The sequence below is a fragment of the Porites lutea genome, chromosome 3, assembly GCF_958299795.1.
Source record: "Porites lutea chromosome 3, jaPorLute2.1, whole genome shotgun sequence".
Taxonomy (NCBI): domain Eukaryota; kingdom Metazoa; phylum Cnidaria; class Anthozoa; order Scleractinia; family Poritidae; genus Porites; species Porites lutea.
Window position 1 is genome coordinate 43005539 of NC_133203.1, and position 27235 is coordinate 43032773.

At 40.2% G+C, this 27235-nt stretch overlaps 1 protein-coding gene across 7 annotated transcripts in view; it reads right to left on the minus strand.

Moving 5' to 3' along the window:
* Positions 1-4915: 4915 nt before the first annotated feature.
* The window catches only part of LOC140931183 (uncharacterized), a 31653-nt gene continuing 9333 nt past the window's right edge, over positions 4916-27235 (minus strand). For 3 of the 7 annotated variants that reach the window (XM_073380940.1, XM_073380939.1, XM_073380941.1), the window contains exons 3-19: positions 25781-25875; positions 23942-24133; positions 22659-22757; positions 21645-21762; positions 21399-21474; positions 21052-21111; positions 19988-20131; positions 19296-19416; positions 18441-18548; positions 17783-17850; positions 16924-17057; positions 15220-15549; positions 14226-14291; positions 13040-13323; positions 8853-9781; positions 6509-6688; positions 4916-5381 (exon numbers count right to left, since the gene is read on the minus strand). In XM_073380940.1, coding sequence (XP_073237041.1) covers positions 5354-5381; positions 6509-6688; positions 8853-9781; positions 13040-13323; positions 14226-14291; positions 15220-15549; positions 16924-17057; positions 17783-17850; positions 18441-18548; positions 19296-19416; positions 19988-20131; positions 21052-21111; positions 21399-21474; positions 21645-21762; positions 22659-22757; positions 23942-24133; positions 25781-25861 — 3018 coding nt within the window. In that variant the 5' untranslated portion in view covers positions 25862-25875 and the 3' untranslated portion in view covers positions 4916-5353. Of the gene's footprint in view, positions 5382-6476; positions 6689-8852; positions 9782-13039; positions 13324-14225; positions 14292-15219; positions 15550-16923; positions 17058-17782; positions 17851-18440; positions 18549-19295; positions 19417-19987; positions 20132-21051; positions 21112-21398; positions 21475-21644; positions 21763-22658; positions 22758-23941; positions 24134-25780; positions 25876-27235 lie in introns of all 7 variants that reach the window. The other 4 variants (XM_073380942.1, XM_073380944.1, XM_073380943.1 and 1 more) reach the window with 4 other exon arrangements.

The following is a 27235-nucleotide window of genomic DNA, read 5'->3' on the forward strand; positions in this document are numbered from 1 at the left end:
ACTGGAAATGAAACCGGAGTTTCGTTAACAATTCACTACAGAGTACTCTTCGGGCAGTTGTTTGTTTCGCAAAATTTGCGAAACAAACAACTGCCCGAAGAGTACTCTGTTTAATCCAGAGATGAAAGAGTCTGGGATATTTGAACTACAAGTGGAGGCTAAATAACAAGTTTTCACGCAACAATATTCCAGATCGGTGTAGTTCGTTAGCAAGGGAGGGAGGAAGGAGTTAGGTGACTTTGTTTGAACTAGAATTTTTTTCCCAGGCCATTCCTGTGATCACGTTTTTCCTAATTTTTGGTGTAAATATAAGACTATTGACTCAACTTAAGTATTAACTTTTTTCGTTTCCACCCTCCCCCAACCCTTCGAGAGTTCGACAGTCAAATGGTCGTCCACTAATAAACACTGCTTATACTTACCACTGCGCCACCGTTGCTACTAGACAAGCCTTTGTACAATATCTTGTTGCCTCGAACTACAAGTATTTTAATAGATTGATGGGCTGTACATATTGCAGAACCAGTCAAAATCCAAGATGTCCTCAAGTCGGAGTCCTGCGTTCTGACAAGTTTCATTTCTATTCCTTTCATATTTTTCAGTGAATTTCTCGGAATCCGCCTTCCAGACATCTTGGATTTTGATTGGTTCTGTGGTGGGGTTACGCTCGATTACCAGCCGCTGTTCGGGAAATGAGCCCGTGCGAGAGAGCAGCGGAAATCCAGCCCAACCTCGTCCCCAGGATCTTCTCGTTTTCCTACCAACGCCATATTTGAAAACGAGAAGACCCTGGGGACGAGGTTGAAATCGAGCCTACAGTGGGGTATGAAAACCATGGAAGCTGCCAAAACTTATAGAACACCGCGGGTCAAAACGCCAACACCTTTTTCTTTCTCTCTTTCAGTTACGTCCCAGCCAAGCACGGGGACGGATCATTAGTCTCTGCTGAGTTTATCCGTCGCTGTTTACACGTCCAAGGGATAAAGCCAAACAGCGAACCAAGACATTAATTTTAGTGTATATAGCAAAATAGAGCGAACGGCTTTCAGAAACGACAGCTCATCTAGATAAACATATTAGAATTAAAGCAATTCCGGCTGTGTATTTTTGATTTCTTCTCTACAAACAGAGAGGAGTAAAAAATTCATTATTTTATCTAATCATGTTTTTTGTCCTTTTTTCAGTTATAAATAATTTTAGTTGGACGCTGCGTATTAAAAAAAGTAAAATTCAAGTTTTTCCTTAGATTATTTGTATGTCAAGTCTGTCAACCCTTTTTATGTAATAACCTTAATTTTCAATATTTTTTTATCAGGACAGAAAGTAAGCAATAAAGTATATTCAGCAATGACACATTTTGGTCTTGTACAAATCATTGAATTATCGAACAACTGCCAGAGAAAAATTAAGAACTCAACTGTCTTTGAGACAGACATACTGATTTTTAATGGCTGCAAATTATATTGATATTACCCCTGTGCTGATCAGATTATATTTCTTTCACAGTATTCTAAGAGATTTCGACGCGGAATTTTTAAGACGATAGCTTGATTGAACAAATTTCCAAATTTTACTGATTTCGAAGTTCACTGATTTTTCGTCATGCATGTTTGCCAAAACCTGCATCTGGACTAATCCCAATGGAGTTAGTCGCCGATAGCCGTGAAAGTTCGACAAGAAAGGACATCTTTAACAACTTATTTTGGAATCTGATTGCTGCGTCTTAGATTTCTAAAAAGACAAGATGCACGAGTGCGTGAACCCGGCCTTCTTTTAGTTCATAAAATGATAGAGCTCCCGGAAAATGTGTACTATGCAGTAATGCACCACAACCCATATGAACTTTGATGATGAATTGATGATGAATAAATGGAAAAAAATACTACCGGCTAGCAAATAAGACTGGAAAATAAACTCGAACGTTCCAAAGGGGTTTACTTGACCATGACAGCATAATGCTTCAAAGTAGTGTTGCAGCTAGTTTTCTTTTTCTTCATATTAGCATGAGCTTCAGTCACAATCTTAGGTAGTAAACTAATATTTTGAGTGAAAAATCTTTGAAATAACACCCTATATGAAAAGCAAGAGAACATAATGGTTGGAATAATTATGCCAGGATCTTAAATTTTTCCTGGTTGCTGAAGTGCTTATTGTACACGCTAAATTACTACAAAGGAGTAAAAAACCCAGATCTACCCATGAGTAAGATCTTTATTCATATTATTGTCACTCTGATACAGGTACTTCAAAGAGAAACTATCGGCATCTTCTTTAAGTTAATTCATCATCAGAAAACTTCGAAAAGTGTTGCTGCACTTGTCGTTTGATTTGGGATCAAGTTCATCTTCTCTGAAAAAAAGTAAATAAATGAAGGATTTATCAATATTTCATTGCCTTGTTATCAGATTCAACAACAAGCAAAGAAGTAACCACAGAAAACCCAAACCTATACCCCTGTGTGCCTCGTTGAGGATAATCCCAAAACCACCTTAAAATACAGAATATTATAATCGAATCGATTTGTCGATCCTTTTAATTGCAAGTTTGAATGTACAGTAGCTGAACACAGCAAAGAGAAAAATTTCTAGCATAGATTTTTGAAATTTCTAATAATGTTGGATCGATCAAAATGGAGTTTTGCAAGATCGAAATTCGATAGTAAGCAATCGCCCATTTTTTAAAAAGCTATAAGCATGTAATCTTTGATTTAATTTAACAGTGAGATGTTGTTAAAATCATGTCGAATTTTAGCATCAAACAACTCTACGTGCTTTACAAACCTGCCACTTCCGTGCGAGCTCGATATCGATCGATACAAGCAAGAGAGGATAAAGGGGAGAGAGAAGGCATCCCCCATACACACCCTACTCCATAGGTAATTCGTCTCGAGTTATTTTTAGAATCGGGATAAAGTTACCTCGCGCGCTTCGTGGATGTTTGGTGGAGGTTTCGCATGACTAAACGCCATGCAAAACATGTCGGGCGAAAGGCAATGAAAGCGTAAAGAGATGCAGAGCATTTCTGAATATTGAAGCGAAATGAGTCGGCGCTCACCTGGGAAAAGGGAATCGCTCGACTCTTTGGCAACCCGTGAAATCAGTTTAACTCGACCTTTGTCTAGTTTAGAATTAGAAATATAATCCTTCACTGTATATTTCTCGGAAAAAAGGCGATCATTATTACATCCAAACACGGCACAAAGATCTTTTTTCTCATTAAAATCTTATTCTGACAAAACTTTAAGAAAAAATGTCCCGAAAAGCGCTCGAAAATACAAACAAAATGTGCTCATGCCCCCTGGGCATCCTATAATACTCCTTAAATCGAATTAATTCAGTATGGCCCCCGTATCGGTAAAAAGGTCTACTCATAGAGGCAATAAAACCACAACGTTAACGCAACGGACCGGAAAAAAGCTGCCTTTTGTTCTCGACAACATGTCAAGTTGATTTTGCCTCTAAGCCAATGAATTTGCCGGAAATTGATCACATGATAATCCGCCAGTACAGGCATGCGCTTTAAAGACTAGAGGGCGATTAGACGACGAAGGAAAAACCAAGCCGAGAACTATACCCGTCTCTTCCTGAAAGGAAGGCCGGGTAATAACAAATGGCGTACATAGCCCCATAAAAGCACGAGATGTGGTAGAAGAAATCCTTTTCTACAAATGAGTTGAGTTTATTAGCCTGTGTAGAAGCGTTTGATCCGCGCGAGTTCGTCTTTTGTTCTCGTTCCAACTTTCGCGGAGTAGCTCGATTCGATCATTGAGAGCCGAACAATCGATGATTGGTGTTTAGCATGATTTGAGGGAGTTGTTTTAGGACGTCTGCGTGGACTTAAAAATCCTGCCATCATTGCTGGATGTTTTTAAGGAATTTAAGGCCAGGTGATCCTTGTTTTCATTTTAAGTTACGGTCGAGGACAAAATTCTCTAGGGGCCATCTTTGTTTTTTTGCCGTTAACTTGACCAACGTTAGCTTAAGAAAACAGCCGACATTTGGAGACGCTCTACTGGTTTCCCTAACCTGAGATTAGGTGATTTGTTTTTGCTTCTTTGGCTCGAGAGGGAAAAAACAGATTACAGAGATAAAGGGAGAGGACGTGGTTTCCCCGCCAAATGACGTCTGAGAAACGAGCGCAGAAATTCCATACTGATGACGCGCCACTACCCAGATCTGGGTAGTGCTTCTGATTGGTCGTGCCGCGTGGGAAATTTGATTCAACCAATCAGAAGGACTACCCAGATCTGAGTAGTGACACGTCATCAGTATGGAATTTCTGCAGTTATGTCTAAGACGTCATTTCGCGGAAAAAAACCGGTGGTGGCGTCACGAAAGGTCGGCCGTTTTTCTGGCCACAATAAATAACGCTTCGGGCTCTTAAGGTTCGTTAAAAGGACTCTAAGATATCTTTGGTTGATGTTGGTTTGTATAACCACTGGTAACGCTGCTGAAATGCGCGACCATGTGCATATAAAACTCATTTCTTTAGGTCTTACTACCGAAAGGAAGTCCTTACTCACGCTATTCGGCCTACTAGTATGGTAGCACAGCTCTAAGCTCACAAATCAGTCAATTCCGCTTCGCTAACTGATAGTTTAATTATATCATTTTCAAAATTGTTAAAACATAAAACAAGATTCCATGCCCAAAAAGTTACCGGGACTGTTGAGAAACAAGCCCAGGTTACAGTGCCCTAAAGTGGCAAGCAGTGCAAGCGCAAGAATAGTCTGTTGACACAGACGTATTTCCGGTCGTCGCTTCTCTCCATCCGGGTGGTGGAGCCGGAGAAGCGACGACCGGAAATACGTATGTGTCCGCAGGCTCGCGCGAGGACCGAGGACGCGTGTTTTCCTCTCTCGTGAAACTTTGCAGAATAGAAAAAAGATTTGACAAAGAAACTAATAATGCTTGCATTTCTCTAATTACTTGAGTTTAATTTGATAACATTTCTTACAACTAGAACAATACTTCGAGACAGCTGAAGCACATGCATCAAGATACCATTACTAGGGAGATTTTCCGCCGCAGTATTTCGTATAAAAAATCAAATACAAAATAAAAATAAAGTCTCCAGGGAGCGGAACGTAAAAACGCTTAAGACCGTAACGAAATAGGAATGTTCAAATCTGCGTAAGCACTAAAGCAACTCTTGTTTTCATGGAGACGAAGTTTAAATATGGAATTCGGCGCAGAATTTAAGGCGCTGTTGCCCGTTTCGGGTGAGGAAGATATTGGAAGGCCTGTGGTCTCTCCCGAAGCAAAGGGAAGCGTTCATTTACTTGATTTTCGCATCAGTCTCTCTAAGTTCCCGGAATAATTCATCATCTTTATTTTTTTTTCGTTTTCGTAAGTCAAGCACTTCCAGAATATTGCTCACTCCTGCAAGAGAAAGCGAAAAAGGAGGTTATTTGGTACACTAATGATCTGTAAGAGCGGAAATATGCAAATGCCGAAATTATGCACAGTGGAGGCAGCGCAATTCAAGCGCTACCATCCTGTCAGTGTTCATTTTTTCGATTCATATTAACAAAAATCAGGCAGTTATTCCGTAATCCCAAAACCTCGTTAAAACAGCAACGTTTAAAGATAGAACTCAATTTTCTGTGGCCCTGGGATGGTGGAAATTAAGCTGGGGTTAATCTGGCCACGGCCTACATAAGACGCGAAAGGAACTATTTAAACATTGAGAGCTGCCAACAAACTGAATAAAACGGAAAAAAAACGGTTCAAAACACTAGAAGCCAGAAAGAATAAATAACACAACCAATCAGGGTTCATACCAAAAAATCCAACCATTTTTCAAGGACGTTTCAAGGACCACATTACATTTTCAAGGACCACCAACTAGGAATATAATTTGTCATATTGTACAAAATGCGTACTATCTGACAAAAATCCACATTCCCAGTCTATTCTAATAAGACTTTAAGGCTTGATCCCTTTGCTTTACCAACTTCTCTGCATTTTTCAGTTCACTTGTCTTGAATTAATGGTTAATTCTTGCATGAATTCGCGAAACAAAAAACGCTTTACGTAAATCACTTTGAGCGTCGCTGAGCTATGATTTATATTGTCGTGGAAAACCAAAAAGCATTAAAAAATTCTTTCCAGACCATCTCATTCAAAGTTGAAGAAATTTCAAGGAATTTTCAAGGACTTGCATGGAAATTTAAGGACTTTTCAAGGAAAAATGGAATTCAAGGACTTTTCAAGGACTTCCCCTAAAATTCAAGGACTTTTCAAGACTGCGCGAACCCTGCAAATACAAAAGAAAGGAAGGACGGATAAACTTGGAGTAGATTAAAACTGATTGTAAGTACTATTTATACTGGGTTTTCTAGGATATAGGTCTTGAATAAATGAAACATTTAATTAAAATGACGGTTTCACAACCCACAGCCTTCTGATAATCAGTTCTAAAGAACTGTTAAAAAATTAGGAGCAAACGATCATTATTTCAAGTAAACAACATACACATTAAAAATTCTTTGGCCAGTGTTCCTTACTGTTCATTCGTCGTCCGGTCGGTCTCGGGTGTTTTACGACCGTGTTTTTTGCCCATGTCTTGCTGTTGTTGCTGTCCTCGAGGACTGGCCCTCCGATCCTTGTACTGTTTTGTTTTTGGTTTGTTGTACGGCTGATATTGATTTCCTGACGAGTTCGTAGTCTGCCCTGAGGAGCCATATCTGGAAATAAAAGACACACTGTCGTAAATGAATCATGAGTTTACGCAACAGGACGGCAGGAAGATGACGACGGTAAAACGCTTGAGTGTGACAACCGTTACATGGCTATTCCTTGCGTGTTTGTCGTGATCATCACTTGACATTAATGTTTTCTGGTCTTTTACGAAAAGATCTAATTAAAGGAAGGTGAAGTTTGGCGAAAAGTTTTTTCAAACAAAATTATTATCACGCATGTCACACAAGGTTTGCCGTCTTCTTTCCTCTCCCGTCCTTTATGCGTCCTTTGCAGAGAAATGGTCACATTACAAAAACACTGCTGGATGGCAAACGCCGCAGTGGGGCAAGAAAAACAAAGAGATTACATCATTCAAAAATCAAATATCCCTCAGCTCCCAGTGCATTGTTTGCCCTCCAGCAAGGTGGTTTTTATACCATGTGACCGGTTCTCTGGTCATAACTGGAATAATCACTCTTTTGTTCACAGTCCCTCTATTTATGAGATCCTCGAGCATGTCTATGGAAAGGCTAAATAATAGCCATAGCGCCTGTTAAGTTCTTGAATTCTCGGTCCGACGCTGACATAAATTTAACCATTCGCGAATTTCATAGTTTCCTCTGGGGGCGTTCTTTGGGACGTCACGCAACGTGACAGGTGCGTTGCGTGACGAAACAAAAAACGACTGCGTTGGAGGCTACGAATCACACGGCACTGCATATCTTTCTTCTTTTCTTTTGTTACGTTCAAAAACAACACGAACCAGGAAAGAAGCGCAACAAAAGAGAGTGTTAGGGTCTATTTTTTAGGTTTCTTTTCCCTGCTAATCATTCATGTCAACATGAACAAATGTTACCAAACGATTACAATCGAAAAGCGACGCACTATTGCAAATATCAATATTCTTTTATCTTAGCGAGGTGCTCCGGGGGCGGCGGTTATTGGAGTACATACAGTTAAATGGAGAAATCCTTTTAGACTTAAGCTCGTTCAACTAGTATCTTTTAAACTTAGATATTGTTCTTGAATCAAATAATATTGGAGATCTGTAACAAAGCTATCAACAGTAGTGAAAACTATGGCGCATTCCCTTCAGCTACAGTCTTAGTCAAAATTGTTGGGACACTTTGCTGTCTTCTTGCCCTCCCAATGTTGGTGTGCAAGATTTGGTGAGCTAGCTGCGTTAAATAAAAAAACATTGGGAGGATGGGGCGCCAGAAGTCTGACAGTGTGGTTTCAGATTGAGGCAATAATAACAGTCTCTGTCTTTGTTCTTCCTCGAGCTAGTGAATGGGTTGAATGGAAAGCGCCCCCGGGGTCCGAGATCTCGCCTTACCTCTAAATCCTTAGTAAAATTTTAGATGTGTTCATATGAGAGGGCGGGCTGGCTCGGTTCCCGAGATCTCAGTTTTTCCAACCCGGATCTGGGTAAGCGGGCTGGAAATTTTGCCATATGAACACTTCAGCCCGGTTAAAGGGATGAATTCTGGCGGTCCGGATGGCATCGTCTTGCATTACCCGCTGTATTTTCCACATCATAAGCATCCCATTTAACTGCAGTGATACAGCTTTAAGAGTTGCCGAAGCTATGATAGGCGCGAAAGTGATAATTTTTGTGTTTCGCCACGTTTGCTGTTCCCCGAATTTGGCGCCAGAACTCGTCCCCAGGATCTTTGGCCGTATCTCATCTCTGAAACCGGGCTGAATTTTCTCATATGAACCCAAGGGGAAATTTGTCCCGGTAACCTGGCCCGACCAGGCAACCGGGCTCATGTGGAGAGGCCCTAAATGTAACGCTTCCTGCAATACCACCCATAGGATTTCTGTGTATACCGTAAAATTCCGCAAATAAGCCCCGCGGCATATATTTTTCAAAAGCCCTTTTTGAGGGGCTTATTTTTGGAGGGGCTTACCTATGGAGGGAAGTTTGCGTTTTAAAATCGATTGGGCTAGCCTTATAGTTGGAAGTAAATCTAGCGTTTTTGCTTTGTTTTACTTTGTCTTTGAGGGCAATTTTCCAAGTACAAGCCCCTGGAGGCCTTATATTCGGAGCGGACATTTAACGGAGGGTTTTTTGCGCTACCGGTTTGGGGGGCTTATATTTGGAGGGGCTTATACATACAGGGGCTTATTTTCGGAATTTTACTGTATACGCAACTATGAATATACCTTTGATACTGAAAGTTGTACTGGCTCCTCTCGCCTGGAATCTCATATCCAGTTGGAATCGTACCATCGCCGTAAGACACCAACGAGGAACCTTGCATAACAGCCTCGGAGCCGTACATTTCACCCGCCTTAGGAACGCGTCTATCAATATTATACATTCGCCTCTGGTTAGATGGGTACTGTGTTTGTACATGGGCTGGAGGTTGTGGGTATTGTGAAGGGATTGGGTTTTGCTGTCCAACAGCAGTTGCCATAGTAACTCCTCGACCTCCTTGAATGACTACTGGTACCATAGGTCGCATAATTTGCTGTGGGGTGTGGGGTGAGGTCGTTTGTTGCTGGTATGGGGAGGTGTGTGATTGTTGCGGAGATTGTGCAGGGATTTGCGAAGACAGCGTCAACTGCTGTTGCTGTAAGAACTGACTTGCAACGACAGGTGACGCAGTCTGGGGAGGGGTGGGTGGTGTTTGAGAACGTGGGTGTTGTTGAATAACGGATGACGTGACATCTTTGGATATGGCACCGTAAGGAAATTGTTGATAAGGCGTTTGTGTTGGAGACACTACGTAACTTTGGTATTGCTGCGGTGAGGCAGTTTGAGGCACCGCTTGCCCGGCATAACCTTGGCCTTGTAATACAGGCCTTATTTGTGACACGCTAGAATGAGCGGGCAGCACAACGTATTGAACTTGTCCCGTCATACCAGCTTGCGTGACACTGTTTATATACATAGGTGGGGTTGTAGAACTTGAACTAGGAACGACAGTTTCGGCGTACTGTTGATAAGAGCTTGGATCGAGAGAAGCCTGTTGCCCTGACAACGAAAGCCCGCTAAACTGAGCAGTCACATCTTGATATCCCGGATTTGATGGCGTCACTGACTGTCCAGATCCCCCTGTCCACTGGCTTCCCGGAGTTCCTTCTGCTCCCTAAAGCAGGATAAAAACGTTTGAGAAGTTAACAGAAGTCGCATATGAAGAAAAAGACCTTTATTGTGGTTCGCTTAGGCCTACACCAAACGTCGACCTTTTCATGAGACGAACCAAACTTATCGAGTTAAGTTCATGAAAAGTTCGACGTCCGGCTCAGTTAGGTTCGTCTGAAGATCGTCGCCGAGACAAACGCCGACCTTCACATGCCACGAACTAAACTAATAAACAAACTTTGATGACAATGTATATTTAGCCCCGTTCGGGGAAAAATTTTTTAATATTGCTTTTTGGTGTGATTTAGTTGATTGGTTCGACGAGTCCTAAGTTCGACGTCTGACCCAACAGACGATCTTAAGTTAGTTTAGGTCAGCCCACATTAGAGTTTGGTTCGTCTCATTGGCTTTCTCACTGTCTATTGAACCAATTACCTTTGTGAGGGAACTCTTCCAGTCACTCATCGTTGTTGTCATAAGGCTATATTATAAAGTGCTTGTTTGGCTAACTAGATTGATCAATTTATTTGGATAATTGTGTCTAGTTCAGGACACGTTGCTTCGTAATCAAGTGGGAGGGGAACTCCAGAAACCTACAGGCTTTAACTACTTTATACTACAATAAAAACAGCTAAAAAATACTACCCATTTAACTATCTCGGCGTATCTTTAGCGGAGCTACCAGAGGCTCAAGAGAAGAGATCGATAAGTAGGAGAAAAAATGCAAAAGAGCCAAGAGGTCTCAGATGCCACAGCGTGGCAACACGGTGGTCCGGGGTTTGAGTTTTGTTCTGACCACTGGCTGAACTTGTTTCCGCAGGGCTTGGTAGTCTCGAGTTCAAATCACATTCTACCAGACAGTGTCTGACGTTCCAACAACCTATGCGATAGTCATCGTCAAAGTCAAAGTGAATTGAAACTTAAGTTAATGGTATTAAACTCTGAGTTTGTTTGCATCAACTGACGTGATACAACTTACTTTGACTCTGGATATGGCTAACGCACATGTTGTTGAAACGTCAATGTCAAAAACAACCCTCCGGACAATGAAACTGTATTTCCTCATGAGGGTGATGCAACTTAACCGAATCATTTCTCCAAATTATAGAGTTTGTGGTAATGTTTAAAAAGGGTAATTTGTCTTTGGGAAAATACCCCTCCCCCGCCTTGCCCTGTTCAATGTTGGGATATACCGAGAATTACGAACACAAACACCTGGGCCACGGTGTGGGCGGAAAAAGAAAAAGAGAGGTAAAAGGTGGTAACCTTCCTAACGTCTTTTCGTATGACTGTAACTAAAACAGCTAACATTTGTTTTTGACGCAGGATACCGACAGTAGCGACGCCAACTCAGGGTAACCAAGGTTGCAGAATTTCAGATCACAAATCACACTTTACTAACTCTTTCATTCATGTTTTGAGTAGTTAAACAGGAAGTGTAAGGAACGAAGGGTGGGGGAAGTGAACAGGGTGAGTTGGTATTCGATAGACACAAGACCGAAACTAATGGCGACCTTTAGATTCGAGGAAGAGGACGACTACGAGTACGAGATTTGACTTGAAGTATTCTCGCGTTTCCTCACAATGTAGACTTCCCAGAAAGCTTCAGTTTTTACCATTTTTCACTAGAAAAGTTAGCATTGTTATCTGTAGTGAAGAAGGTTACGCGCTCTCCTGATCCCAAAATGATAAAACTTTTAAACTTTGACATCTTGTTTTTGCCACCACGACATTCGCGCGAAAACTCGTAGCAGAATGACGAGGGCTACCACTTTTTTCCGCCAAAATGACGCAGGCTCACGCGCGTATACTACTTAGTATTGAGAGAATCTCGTACTCGTAGTCGTACTCGTCTTAGAATCTAAAGTTTCTCTAACGTAAAGTTGAACCTTCCTTTCGGATACCTCTACCGTAAATCCTCTATTAAGCCCCTATCTCAAATAAGGCCCCCATCTCTAATAATCCCCCCCCCCCCCCCAATTTCAGGGGAAAAAAGTTAAGCCCCCCTTCTCTTTTAAGCCCACTCCCCTCCCCCTTATCATTATTCACTGATAAATGGTAGACTGTATGAATCAATCACTACTGTGAGGAGCCTATTGCGACTGTAAAACCTCGTGAGGACTGATCCAGGATGGCTTATTCACCAGCTGGAAGTTCGGATTTGTTTTTGATCCTTGGCTGGATGACTTCTAAATTCTTGTGCTTGAGCATTTCAGCTTGGCAATCTGGTTCTTTATGGAGGACTGATACCATCTTCTTTGCTTAATCGAATAAACACCCCTCTCAAATAAGCCCCTCTCCTCTAAAAAGTGCTTGAAATAAATAAGCCCCCCCCCCCTCCCCTCCTGGTGGGGCTTAATAGAGGATTTAGGGGATCTTTTTTGGGACTGAAAAAAGTAAATATACGAAACTGCCGACAATTCCTTGTATTTACTTAAACAGTTGGATTAGTGCCCTTGGTTGAGCTTAAAGTCTGTTGGCAGGCTGTACTGCAAACGAAATCGCTCTGAGCCAACATATCAGCTATTATGAACGCAGATCGAGTGTTAGAGCACGAGAACGAAGCTAATGAATTCAAAATATGGCAAGGAATAGAATGAATTGAGGTAAATAGAGAAGCTACCCTGTTCTATAACTGACTTCCTGCACTATCTTATGGCAAAGTCGGCTGACACGGAGGCGCGCGCGCGTGGGAGGAGTACGTACAAGGACGTCCTTTATTTCCCCCGAGTTTCCACGCGCTGTCTTTGCATTCATCCATCCGTAAATAGATATGAAAGACAGATCTTTTTTGCAAAGAAAAAAAAATGCAAGCAATCAGACATTACTGGGGATTTCAAAGGTTAAAAACAACCTTTATTACCTCATTTTCTACTAAAACGCAATTACAAGTGATTGGTTTTTAAGACATCTTTACTGCATACATGTGGCATTCCATGTCTTTCTTGAAACATAGTGCAGATATTGAGATTTTACTGAGATAAAAATTGTTCTCACTCTTTGGTCGCATCCAAATTCACAAAATTAAATTACATTAACGAACCAACCTTATTTTCCAACATCGAAAATGATAACTACCTACTCCTGTGCTCTCTGGCTAAATACTACACTGGCTACTATTTCTCGCTGCCTACTGCAACAAAACCAAAACCTCGTGGTCACGGACAACAAGGTGTTAATATTTTCTAAAGGAAAGTGAATTAAAATCTCTAGATAGAGAATATACGTGCGGTGAAGCTTGAAACTGACTAGGAAAACTTACAGCCTGTTGCTGTGCAAAGGGAGGACGAGCCGTAGACTGCATCACGTACATCGGCTGCGGCACGCCAACATACTGCGGCATCACCATTTGAGCAGGATTCTGTTGCTGCTGCTGCGACTGCTGCTGTTGCTGTGCTATTGAAGAAGACTGCTGTGCACTTTGCACTGCGGCGCGGGCTGAAGATGGTTGAGCGTAGACTGGTGTTGTGCCGGGTTTGACCATTACTTGTTGGTATGTGGGTTGCATTACAAGTGGATTGCCGTCGGCTCCTAGTAAGGGCGTGCCTGTGGAAAGATTACAAAGAAAATCGTCAACTTTTATGCGTGTATTAAAAAAACTATTAAAAGGCTAATGATCAAAGTTCCGGAGATCATTTCCCTCAATTGGCCCTTTGTAGTCACGTGCTAGGATACCACTTAGCAACGGCTCGCTGGATGGCAAGCCACCCAAGAGTTTATTCAGATCACAAAGCTTTGAGTGTGATCGGGAGAAGCATTCCTAGGTTAATTCAAACGTCTTCTAGTCCAGTCATTTCGGTTAATTTTCAACATAAAATAATTAGCCTAGGAATGCTTCGCTCGATCGCAATCAAAACTCAGAATGGACGCTGGGATGGGGATCCAGGGAGCCGTTCCTAAGTGGTATCCAAGAACGTGACTAAGTCCTAAGTCCTAAATGACTAAGGGTCCATTGCTGTAAAATTGACCGATATTGAATGGTCCCCTCTACAAAACGGTGGCGGTCACTTTTTCCGAGATCCCACCGATTGATTTTTTATTATGTTTGCTTCTATTTAACGGTCATATCGTCGAGATGTGCTATTAAAGTGCAACATTTACTCACGGCCTTAAGTAGTCTTTTGCCTCCTTTCCTTTGGCACAAGAGGTAGAGGCATTTTGAGGTCAATTTGTCAAGGGATAGATATTTCGCTCTTTCACCTTTTTTTATTTTCTTGAAAAACTCTTAGGTTTGCCACACCACTGTATTTAACGGTAAACGTGTATTAACCGGTCAGTAAGCCACTCCCTAAGGGTGCCGGACTGCTTGATACAGCTTCGCCTGTAACTGAATGGTTGTATGCTACGAAAACGGTTGTTATTAGTAAGGTAAAAAAAAAGCTATGTTGTCTTAATTTTTTTGGAGGAGGCCTTTGGTCGCAAAGGGTACAAATTCAACGTGGCGTTACCTGTAGACGGGTTTATAAGCATAACCCCATGTTGAACAGGATCAGACATGGCCCACATAACTCCACCTGCATCAATACAAGTACACTTATGGATTAAAACAAACCACAAACAAAGACACCGCAACATAGTGTAGGGAATGTTAAGGCGATACAAATCATCATGGTGTAAATATGAAACAATATTTATGTTCATAATGAAGGTTAAATGAAAATGTAATTTAATGCTATCACAGCAACAGTACCAGTTCTGAACATTGTTGTGCAGTATTTTAAAAGTTATTTTTAAAATTTGTCAGTCTTTAAAGTTTCGTTTTCGTTTCTTCTAGTTGGTCAAGGCTGGTCTTGATTTTGTCCTCATGGGTCTTTTTTCTTGTTTTTATCTTATGATTCTACTCCCACTTGAATTTATGCTTTTCTCACAAATTTAGTTACTTCCATTTTTGGAGTATTCTTGGCTTGTCCTCGTCGGGTGTAAGTTTTTCACAGGCGGTCGTGTTTGTGAGGTCAGAGCTGACCTTGGTTCATTAGTCTCGCTGAAGTTTCTGTTTGGGTTTGTTAACCAGGCTCCGGTTGTTCAAAAGCTGGATAGCGCTATCCACCGGATTAATCACTATCCAGTGGATAAATATTAGGGAATCCAATTGCCCTATCCACTGGACAAAGATTTATACGGTGGATAGCGCTGTCCACCTTTTAAACAACTGGGACCAGCGTTTTTGTTTTTCATTGGTTTGTAGCATGCTAATCGCAGCCGTTTACATCCAGTTTAACTATAATTACTACCTATGTTCAATCCTGTTAACAACCTGATTTGCTGCAAGACAGATTTTATGTGGGTGGTAAAACGCACAAAATCGCTATTTAACTCGTTTCGCAGCAACGTTGAAAAACAAGCTGCACGTTTTTTAATGCCCGTTTTTCCGTACCTTTCGACACGTGGATCTTCCAAAATTTGTTGAATGGGAAGTGTCCTTGCGTTCGTAATCTTACTTACCAGGCTGTTGAGTTGTAGTGGTACTAGGCGCAGCAGCCATGACTGGAACCACGCCTTGCATTCCTGGAGCTACTGTCTGGACAGGTACCATCTGAACCTCACCAGAAGGAAGGGTATGAGCAACCAAAGGCACGCCCTCGGCTGCCCAGTAAGGCAAAGGTGTCATCACAGTCTGTGAGCTGGGTACATGACGACTTGTTCTCTGGCTTCCATCAGATCCTCGGCGAGATGGGTTGGACACACGCTCAAAGGCGGGAGAGCTGCTTAGATTACTAATACCAGGACTACTGCTTGATCTTAGGAATGGTTTGTTGGTCATAATTCTTATGCCTGGATAAAGACAATAGAGCTTGTTCAGAGATTTTTAGAACACGTTCACGAAATTATACTAGAGGTAACAAATTGTAATTATAATGCTGCGAACAGATGCTGGGCAGTTAAACACCATCTGAGAAACGACGACCTGACCTGCTAATTACGGCCCTTTTATTGTAGCCTGCGAACAAGCTCTCCTATTTGGGCAAGCGAAGCGAGCCTCGCGAGAACACGCGAGCGAGGGGCCGAGGTTTCCTCTGCCCCTCGCGGCTTGGCCGCTCGCTCGCGCGCGCGTTCTCGCGAGACTCGTTTCACTCGCTCAAATAGGAGAGCTTGCTCGCAGGCTACTTTTATTGTGTCAGTAGAGACCTTAAGATTCCAAGACGAAAACGACTATGAGTACGAAATTTTCTCAATACTAAGTAATGCTCGTGCGTGAACCAGTGTCATTTTGGCGGGAAAAAAAGGGCAGCCGTCGTCACTCTACTATGTGTTTTAGGGAGAATATCGTAGTGGCGGAAACAAATGTCAAATGCAAGAAGTTTAATTATTTTGCGATAGCGAGAGGGCTTACTTTTCTGGTGATTAAAAAGTACAGTGAAGCTTTCTGGGGTGTCTATTTTTTTGAAAATAGGTGAAAACATTGTCAGTCAAATCTCGTACTTGTACAGTAGTGCAGTCATTCTCGTACTCGAATCACGAGTTCTTTGTGATTTGGCCAGCTTACAGTCATATGAAAATATTACTTGCAATAATAATAGAGTGGAGCCCAGGGATACTTTCTAAAAACTATCCTGACAAACATAAATGCACATTTTTAACGCCTAAATAGCAACAGGACACCCGCTAAGATTAGTGTGTTGCTCGCCTAAGGGCTCGGCCATTTTACAGTTGTGTGCTGAGTGCCCTGGCTTTTGAATAGAAGCGAGGCTCAAGGTGACCTTGTTTTGTTATAAACCTCTCACAAGGCTCGAAAAAACAATTGATTTCCAGCTTGTCCTTTGGGCAACTAGCATTTCCATTGCCCAGGGCCACTTCTTGCCGTCTTAGTCAATGTATTTGTTAGAGAATGAGTTGTTTGGACACTTGTCTATTGTAGCAAGAAAATCCACTTGCCTCGCACTACCAGGCGGGAGTTTTTTCGAGCACTGCTCCCTGTTTTTCGCCTTTAAACCTTGCTAACATAAGAATAAACACAATTTGCACATAAGAAGCAGGAAGGTTTTTTAACATAATTAGGTCACCTCTACGCTCGCTCCTATTCAAAGCCCACAGCACTAAGCACACGACTGTAAAATGACCTTTGGCTGATGTCATAATATAGGAGGCTTGTTTAGAGACTTATTCTCGAAGGGGACTCATTACTGGAAAAGTTAAGGTAGTTCTTACCAGTCGGCCCTGAAGATGATCGATCAGTATGAGTATCTACTTCCTCTGACTTGGATTTGCCTAATTTACTGATAGGATTTCTCCCTGGAGCTTCTTCTTTGGAAATCTCAGTTTCAACATCATCAATGTCCTCCCTGAAAAAAAAAAGTTTTCCCCCTTGTAAATCGGTATCAGGTCGTTTCGCCCGAAAGTTGATTCGCCCAATGGCATTGCACTGAAGACCCACAGGTAGATACCAAGAAATATATAATAATCACTAATGGTTATCCCAGGTAAGAACTAACGCTCATTTATTCCTGTTCAACAAGAGTTCAGTACATGAAAACACAAATTCTAGTCTCAAAGTCTCAGATTTTAATTTTGTAGCTTTTGACTGCATCGACCAGTCTTCATCAGCAATAAACACTCAGTGTGGTCGCGTGAATTGTTCACGTAAAAATCGCAGGGAGAGTCCATAGCCTCTATCTCTGTTTAACAATTATTCCTCGAGCCCGACGGCCAAATGGGCTATCGACTCAGAGGCCATGAGGGCGAGAGGAATAATTGTTTTACTAAAATCCAACTAATTGGTCAAAAATATCGAGACAAAACAACTTAAAGCAAAATTTTAATCCTTTTTTGTCGCCAAAAATCCGGCGCTTTGCGCTACTAGTGGGCTATAACATATAGCCTAGTAGTAGCTCAACCAATCAGAATGCATTGATGATAGACCACTAGTTGGATTTTACTAATTAGGGTTAGATGCTGGCGTCTGATATGGATGAGAATTTAAGACTAGAATTAATTTTTTGAAGTTTGATTACCAAGTTCAAGAATAAGCATAATGGAGTTTACTACAGTATCATATCTGCACTGTTACCTTGTTAGAAGTTGTGGTGCTAGCAAATCACCATCTTTTGAAGACTGCGAAGACTGCGACGAAATTGACTGTCACAAAATAGAAGTTAAATAATCAATATTTTGAGAGAATCAAAAAAAGCAGATTATGTGAATGAAGGAAAGAATCGATGAAGGCTGTAAGTAATCTTTACACAAAATTTCCTTGAGGTTATCACTTAATTATTTCTCACAACTTTTTCTTTGATGTTGATCACACTTGGGACTAAAGGGTTAACAATTTTAAAGATTTTTTTATTATCATTATACCTTGTACTCACTATCTGTCTTCTCATTGGCTAAGAGTCTAAAGCTAATTTTAGAGATCAGCGCAACCTACAGATTAGTTAGTTATCTGCTAGCAGATAACTGACAAGTCTGTAGGTTGTGCACACAATGCATGATTTTATAACAATATCAATTTATGTTCCTTGTGAAGGTGTTTTTATTGTTATTTTCTTCAAAACAATGAATATTTGTTAGATTCGGTTTTGCGATATCCTAAATAATCTATGTTTCAGTAAGTGTTTTCAGCCTCGACCTTGGCTCGGCTGATAACACTTACCTCGACCTTGATTATTCCGGATATCACAAAAACCTCATCCAATAATTGTTTATTAGCAGCACTGGGAGAGACTTACGTCCTGATTAAATATTCTTTCCCTTGTTTTATGATACTCCTCTTCCCTTTCTTCAATTGATTTTGAACGTTTATCCTCCATAGAATGTATAAGAACTGGACTATCAATCTATGAACACGACAAAATACATACACGTAGCAAACAAAATTTACAAAGTGTCTGCCATAACATGAACATGTTTACACGCTTCCAGTGCCAATGATCAGCTACAAATTTATCCACAATACACACAGCCATCCTCTATTAGCTCTAACACTGCCCCCACTCCTACTAAATTACTCTTGCAACGATGAAATACCATAAATCCTCTATTAAGCTGCCTAGGGCCTTATTTATTTCAAGCCCATTTGAGGGAAGACTTAATAGAGATGGGGGGGGGGGAGCTTATTTCATTTAGAAAAGACGATGGTATCAGTTCTCCATAAAGAACTAGAATACAAAGTGGAGAAGCTCAAGAACAAGAAGGTTGGAGGTCATGCAGCTGAGGTTCAGAATCAAATCCAAACTTCCAGTTGGCAAATAAACCATCCCGGATCAGTCCACATGAAGTTTTACAGTTGTGATTGAGTAATACAGTCTCTTATTTATTAGTGAGGTATAATTAGGGGAGGGATAGAGAGGGGGGCTTATTAACTTAATTTTTCCCCTGAAAAAAGGGGGTGGCTTATTTGAGAGGTGGGGGGGGGGGGGGGGGGCTTAATAGAGGATTTACGTTAATGTCAGTTTTCTCCTAACACCTCAATAGCAGGCACCCTGCCAAAAAAAGTGGCCATAATAATGAAGTGACAGTATTACCGACGTGCCTGTAAGAGGGGGTTTCACTGTATCATAAAATCAATTTTAAACAACATTTACCTTTGGAGGTGTACTATCATCTGAAGGTGTATTTTGTCTTCTGAGAATTAACCTCGGAACAGCACTCTCAGAGTCCTCGGATTCTTCTCTTGGAATTAACTCTAAAAATCTGCTTTCAGGTCTGCAAATAAGTACCAACAGTAACAAGATTTTTTCTGGAAAGTACTCAAAAAAGCAAAACAATTTTTTTTTTTTAAATTTCGTTTAGTGAATTACAACTTATTACTAGGTCATGTAGGTATCTGCAAAGTACCAGATGGTTTCTTTGATCACTAAGGGCACTTGTCCCTTCTTTTACAGTTAAATTATGCACCCCAAAATTAGAAAAAAGCGTAACACAAAAATAAGTGTAAGCCTGAACAGCACTTAACCCTAATCAGTAAAATGAGTGCTTAACCCTAATCAGTAAGATGAGTGCTTACATTAATAAATGAAAGTCAACCAGGACAGGGTAATTCTGCCAATATTCCAGCAGCAACACCTCACAAACTCATAGCGAACTAAGCAGGCAACATTTTTCATGTAATTGCAATTGATTGGCACCTCCTATACCCTGATTTCTCTCTTCCCTTAGGACACCCTCCACCACACAGGTTATGAAAACACAAATGGGGGCTGCACAGTAAATTATAGATCACTAAATCAATCAGCAACAAACTGAGTTTTAATTTAGATATAGCAATGATACTCACATTCTAGTGTTTATAGTCTTGTTTATGATGACCGATTTTCCAGTTTGCTGATCAACATTGTGATCCATACCAAAGTATGCTGCCACTCTGTGTACAATCATGCGATGGTATGATGTCATCGGTGGGTAATGAAGGAAGAGGCTGCTGACAAATAGAAATAAAAACATAGCACAATGTTCTGAAAAGGAGAGAGTAACCTTAAAATTGAGGAAAAATACATGATATCTGAAGCCTTAAGTTTTTTATACATTCACTTTCTCACATCACTAAAGGAAAGTGAAACCTGTGTTATGTGGACATGGAAGCCATAAAGGAAAATAGCAACTCCCATGCTTAGCCTATGCAACAGTGTTTTCACAGATCAGTTCTAGCATCGTTTTGAAGTACTCTTCTACACAAAAATTAAAGCATTATTTATTATGTGTGCAAATTTGTGGCATGATATATGAAGAAAAGAAAAATGAACGTAAATGTTATCAAAACATCACAAATAATACTATTTTCTGGCCAGTCAGTTGTTAAGAAATGGATAGTGCTATCCACCGGATAAATCACTATCCAGTGAATAATCATTAGGAAAAACAATATTGCACTATCCACATGATAGAGACTTAGCCACAGGATGGCGCTATCCACCTTTTGAACAACTGGAGCCTGGTCTCTAGTTAATTTTTTTCTTATTTCATACTCGAAATTCAAAGTAAAATTAATTGATCTAAAAAAACATGTTTGTAAAAAAGCTGTTGCTGGCATGGGCACAAGCAAAATGCTCACTCTAGGTTGTGGGCTCTTGGTGGACCCATATTAAGCAGACACCCTGGGTGAGCCCTAAGCTTAAGGATTGAGTGGAAACCGTTAAAGCAGACATCAGTCACGATCACTTTGGTGTCTACTAAATACAGGTTTTAGTGTATCATGTCAATTTTACAGTATAAAAAAATATTGGAATGGAAGTAAAAAGAGCACAAAATAATATGGCAATCACCTTATACTGTTGGTAACAAGTTTGGCTTGTTAAGAACAGAGTGAGTGAAGTGTTCAACATATACAGAAAATCTACTTACGCTGGGTCTTGGATAAAATTAAGGAAGTCCTGTTCTAGTCTCATTAGAAATTTGCGATCCCTACAAATTGGAAGAAAAAAGAACAGAAGATGAAGGAATGAATGAACGAATGAATACTTAACAACCTTTCACCTATGGGGCTTTTCAGGGATAATGAACCAATAACTAAAACAAAATATAATGTGGCTAAGAATCCCAACTGGTAGGAGGTGGCATGAACCAGTTGGCTATTTACAAGCATGGCAGAGGATTTGAATTCGGGACTACCAAGAACAAATCCAGCTAGTGGTCAGGAGAAAAGTAAAATGCTATTTCTGTAAAGATCAAAGAAAGGAGTGTATGCCCACCTGGGATTTTTTAAAGTCTTTATAATAAAATCATGGAGATCTGTTCCCGTAGAATCTGTATATTCAAAAGAACCATCTGCAAGAATGCAACCAAAAAAAAACAAAAACAAAAGCAATAATAATTAGCAAAGAAAACAAAAGAATTATTCATAGTCAATGTTTTGGTAGAAAAAGTCATGAAGATGGGTAATAAAAACCTCTCCAATCTCAACACCACTGCCAAGCCAAAACATTCTTAGACTGTACCTCTAGAAAGCGAACTCTGTTTAGAGGCTCTAGCAAGAGCCTCCAGTCTTGGCGGCAATTCTCCAGCTATTCCACTATCGCTGGAATCAAAACTTGTGTTCTTGTAAGGTGGGGTCCCCTAGCAAAGAAAGAATAATCTGTTACATAGTAGAAGCTTACAAGAGACCAGGGTAAATAAAACAAAGTGCTTTCATTAAAAAAACAAAACAAAACAAAACAAAAAACAAAAACTTATTATTGAGCTACACTGTACATGCACTTGCTAACTTGTGACATATTAAAATCTATTGAATAATAGTTATACAGCTAACATTGATGCCCGCAGGAATTTGTGTATAGAGAAATGAGTTGAAAATGGAGACTTGCAACAGTCAACTTACTTTTTAAAGACATTACATTGATCGTTACAAAATGACAGAATAGCAGAGGATCTAATCTTTCTGCTTTTACCATTATTAAGCCATCTCTCAATGTGCAAGCTGACTCTGTTCATGCTTAAGTGCTTGTGTAAAGAATTTCCTTTGGTTAGCATGCCAATTATTTGAGACTCGGAACTATTTAAATACACACACATAATTTGTTACTTACATAGCCTGCAAAAACATCCGTTTCTCCACGCTCTTCACCACTAGGGACGTTTCCCAGCTTCGAAGAGCGAGGAGAAACGGATGTTTTCGCAGGCTATTACTCACAGTGCTGTAGATAGTTTTGACAATGGGATTACAGTGAGAGCGAAACGTTAACTTTCTATGCTTATATTTACATGTTTCAATTTCACTAAATCACTGTTGATTGTTATTAATATTTTTTGTACCAATTTCTACAGTGTAGAACTTGTTTTCTTACACAATGTCTCCTTTTGTTTCCAGTTTTATCCTATGCTTAATTAGAAAGTGACCCTCAGTCTCTTATGCCTGTCTAGTGTTTTGTTCTCTTACTTTAGTGACCCTATACTCTATTGATCACTGGAGACTATGGCACACAACACACAATATATCATGATTCACTCAGTACCTCAGTGACCTCATCTGGGTAGTGTGGGGGTGGGGGTGAAGGCACAGTTGTCACAGCAGTACTTCGCGTAAGAGTTTTCCGAGGATGGTGGTGAGAGGGCTGCAAGGAAAAGGAAAGTTCTGTCATTATCACAATAATGGAGAGCAGACACATTTTTTGTTTCTAAAGCTTCATAGTTCAGGAACATTAAACATAAACCTGTGATGACAAATAATGAGTGAATGTAAAAGAAGAGAGTCTCCAGATTTTAGATTTCCAGAAGTTGGCATCTCTGATGGAGGGAATATGACGGTCGATGTTACAGCAAAAAGTAAAAATGATAGACTGCCAAAACCTCAATGCCTGGGAATGCTGTTACAAAACTCATTTTTAAGATTAAAAAAATTAATTAACCCATTCGCTCCTAGAGATTTTGCCGAAAAACGCGTTTTGAAGCTAGTCGAGTGGTTTTCTAGTCACTGTCGTGCTATAAAGAGCTAAAACTTACCACAAACTGGTTTACAGGTCGAACACTTTGCGGTCTTCCGATCCAGATGCAAAATATCAGCTTGCGAAGTTCGGGCATGCGCAGAAAGCAAAATTTCGACATAGTTTTTGGGTTTAAAAGTGACACAGCAGTCTTGACTTTTACTTTTCGCTTTCTCTCCTCCCTTCTTTTTTTGCTTTTCTTGCCTCATTTTTTTTTTCTCTTGCTGGGCATTTAGTAGGCTTGATTTTGGTGGGAAGAGTTTTTAGGAAAGCTTTTAGGATCTTAGGATTAGGCGAAAGGAAAGGTAGGTGGGTAATGGGACAAGATTTTCATGGAGATTTTCAGGTCAATGTCACGTGGTTTTTTGCTTGTTTCTCCGGTGTCCTTGACTGAATTGTGCTCATTCTGGTATGGTTTGAAAGATCTCTTCACTCTGCACAAGTTAGTGAAGAAAGTTGTCCTTGACCGTTAAAACTGATGACGTCACAATGGGTAGAAAGGACCTGGATCCGCACGGGCGGTTACGGGCGGTTCAGGGGCGAATGGGTTAAAGTCAAAAAAGGTTTAACTACATAATGCCTTTTTTCGAAAATGCCAGAAATTTGGGTCAGTCAGACAACGCTAAATGGAGGAAACAAGGGGATGGCCACAGGGGTATAGACTTTTGTCTGCTACGATGAGACTCATCTCTGGTAATGAGAGTCTCTTCTCACAAGAGAGTAGTAGCTAACTTTTGAGTAGTACAGTACATTGTAAAGTGGCACCCGAGTATACACTTATTGAAATGCTCATTTTAAAATGACATCAGTTTTACCTCAGAAACTGAATGAGTGAGAACCGGAATTGACGTACGCGTACTGTGAAAACTCTGCTGCACATGGACCGTACTCAAAGAAGCCTTGGGTTGTGTTGCCATGGTGACAGCTTGAGGCTGCTCAGGGGAATCTGCCTTTGTGCTCTCGTCGCTGGACACCTCAGCAGTGGTAACAACTGGGGTTTTAGATTTCTGAGAAAAGAGATGGACATTATTACCTAGGAACCTTGCCCTAAAACTACTCCATAATTACAACCACTTTGTTATTACAACTACTTTCTTCTGAACAAAGTCATTCATTTTCTCATTCTTCAAACCTATAAAACACCTGATACCTCCTGGTCGAAGATACTTTTACATGACCACACAAATGCCTGGTGTTGCCACATGGCAAGTGATGAACAATCAAAACTGACAAATCCTAACTTTTTCTAAAGTAGCAAAGAGTTACTTATAATAATTTATTAAGTGTTGAGTGATTTCTGGGAGCTTGTCAGGCGAAAGAAATTACACTTATCATTTCATAATTCAAAACAGCTAGGCGGAACCCTATTTTCAGTGGCCTAAAGATGGTGGTAGTTAGCTTTGACCTCGCATTGGCTCATGCATGGTGGGAACATGTTAGCTTAAGGTATCAGATCTGCTATAAACTCTTAAATTTGAATTTTTTTTCTCACATAATCTATCGAGTGAGAGTTGAGCTTTCAGAAAATTGATATATGAGGTGTTAATTTTCACACCTAAGGTGTTGTTTCAGATTTATTTTGCAGGCTCAAAAAATCAAGAATTGCATATAAAATAATTTTCTGACATTCCCTGGATAGCTAGGAATAAAAAAATTGGAACTAACTTATACTTAGATTGTTCATTTACCTGCAAGTTCCCGGCAGTGCCTTGCAATTTTTTCCTGAGTTATAGAGGTGGAATTTTTTGGTAATGCCCTGTAACTTCAGACTGCCGCCAAAAATTCCAAACTGTTCCCCCTTTGGCAGGTATTTAAGATGTTTTTCCTTAACATTATGTGAATAAACCTGGCAAGTTTCAGCATGGTATGATGAATCCTCTTCTTTTTACATTAATTTGTTTTCAGTGCAGTCCAACACAGCAGCAAAATTGGCCTTTAAATTTTTGTTGCAAAGCACTGTCCTCACTGTTTAGCTAGAATTCTTTCGAGTAAACCGCTGTTCTTATTGTTTGTTGTAACACTGACCCGATTGTAGTAAGAAATATGGTGAGAAAATGTGGAAATCTTCCTTTCAACTTGTTTCGTGACATACTCTCAATATTGTATCCCAAACAATGTTTAAACCTTAGCAACGTAGTAATTTGCATAATATGCCACTTAACTGTGGTGTTATCTGTCATCGACCTTGCAAGTATCATTTATCTAATCTGTCTCTAGAAGGATTTTTACAGCCATAGGAACGATTTAGAAATATCAAAATGAATGTACTTTATTTGGGGAAGCATGCGCAGAATGTAAGCAAATTTTGCTATAACTTGCGCTAGCTTACTTGAAACTCATAATGCCTTATCGCATGTCGGGTTGTCAAAATTGCATCATTTCTGTCAACAATGGAAAGTACCTTTTCAGATTTTAGCCCTTTGATTATTAATATTTCCAAAATAATGCTCTTAGATACCAACTTTGGCCTTTATTTTAATGGCTTCTATTTAATGAAAATGCTTCATTTTTGGAATTTGAGTTCAGGTTAAGAGTACATTTCAAATAAGCGAATTTATAAGCATGATCAATTTTTCACTTTATAGCAGTTCAAATACCTTAACTTGGCTGTTCAAGCCCTAAGCCACACAACAACATGAAAATTAATACTAGACCTCAACAGAAGTATGGGTGCCGTCTTCCTGGTGGTTTGTCATATTTGTACCATTATCAATAGGGAATCTTTCATCCATCATCTGAAAAAACAATGCTGTGGAAAAAGAAAAAAAAACACAGCATGAAATTAAGACTTTAAAAACTAGTGTTAGGAACCAGCCAAAAGCAATTGCTGAATGTACAGTTGTATTACGCACGCTTTGGAAAAGATATTTGTTTGATGCGAAGTTGTTATTTTGTCATTTTCAAAAAAATACCTTGCACGTCAAGTTCTTAGCAAAAAAAGATGTCTGTTGTAAGCAACATTCACCCAATCAACTGACCAGCAGTAATATCGCGATTCAAGATTTAACTTGCAAGGACAACTTTCAAACATTTCATTACCCTACACCACAATATTGCAAATCTCCACATTCCTATCTATGCAAATATTAGTGGCAAAAATTAACAACTTTCAAACATTTCATTTATCTTAGAGTAAATGTACATAGGCTGAAATACGCATGTACTAGTAGTAAATTATTAATATAACTGGTGAATCACAACATTTCATAGGAAAAAGATTGTTGGCTAAGTAGTTAATAGCAGTAGTACATGAAGTGGTAGTTTAGCATCCTCCATGGATGGAAAACTGGCCATCTTAATGACTTTTTCTGTGACAGGAAATCAGTTATTCTGATTCTTTAGCAAAGGAAAACAAAGAATGAAGCAAACTGTTTAACCCATTCGCTCCTGGAGTTTTTGCCGAAAAACGCGTTTTGAAGCTAGTCAAGTGGTTTTCTGGTCGCTGTCGTGCTATAAAGAGCTACACTTCGCGGCCTTCTGATCCAGATGCAAAATATCAGCTTGCGAAGTTCGGGCATGCGCAGAAAGCAAAATTTCGACATAGTTTTTGCGTTTAAAAGTGACACAGCAGTCTTGACTTTTACTTTTCGCTTTCTCTCCTCCCCTCTTTTTTCGCTTTTCTTGCCTCATTTTTTTTTTTCTCTTGCTGGGCATTTAGTAGGCTTCATTTTGGTGGGAATAGTTTTTAGGAAAGCTTTCAGGATCTTAGGATTAGGTGAAAGGAAAGGTAGGTGGGCAACTTAACAAGATTTTCATGGAGATTTTCAGGTCAATGTTACATGGTTTTTTGCCTCTTTCTCCGGTATCCTTGACTGAATTGTGCTCATTCTGGCATGGTTTGAAAGATCTCTTCACTCTGCACATGTTAGCGGGCAAAGTTGTCCTTGACCGTTAAAACTGATGACGTCACAAAGGGTAGAAAGGACGTGGATCTGCACGGGCGGCTCAGGGGTGAATGGGTTAAGAGCCCATCTGCAGGCACCATTGACACTCAACATAATCATGTCAGCCACGTAAGAATGATCAGTGATTTTGTTACAAATACATGTAGTTAAGGTGAGTCCTGGGACTCCTCTTGTGAAAAATCATGAGTCCCAGTTCAAAACACA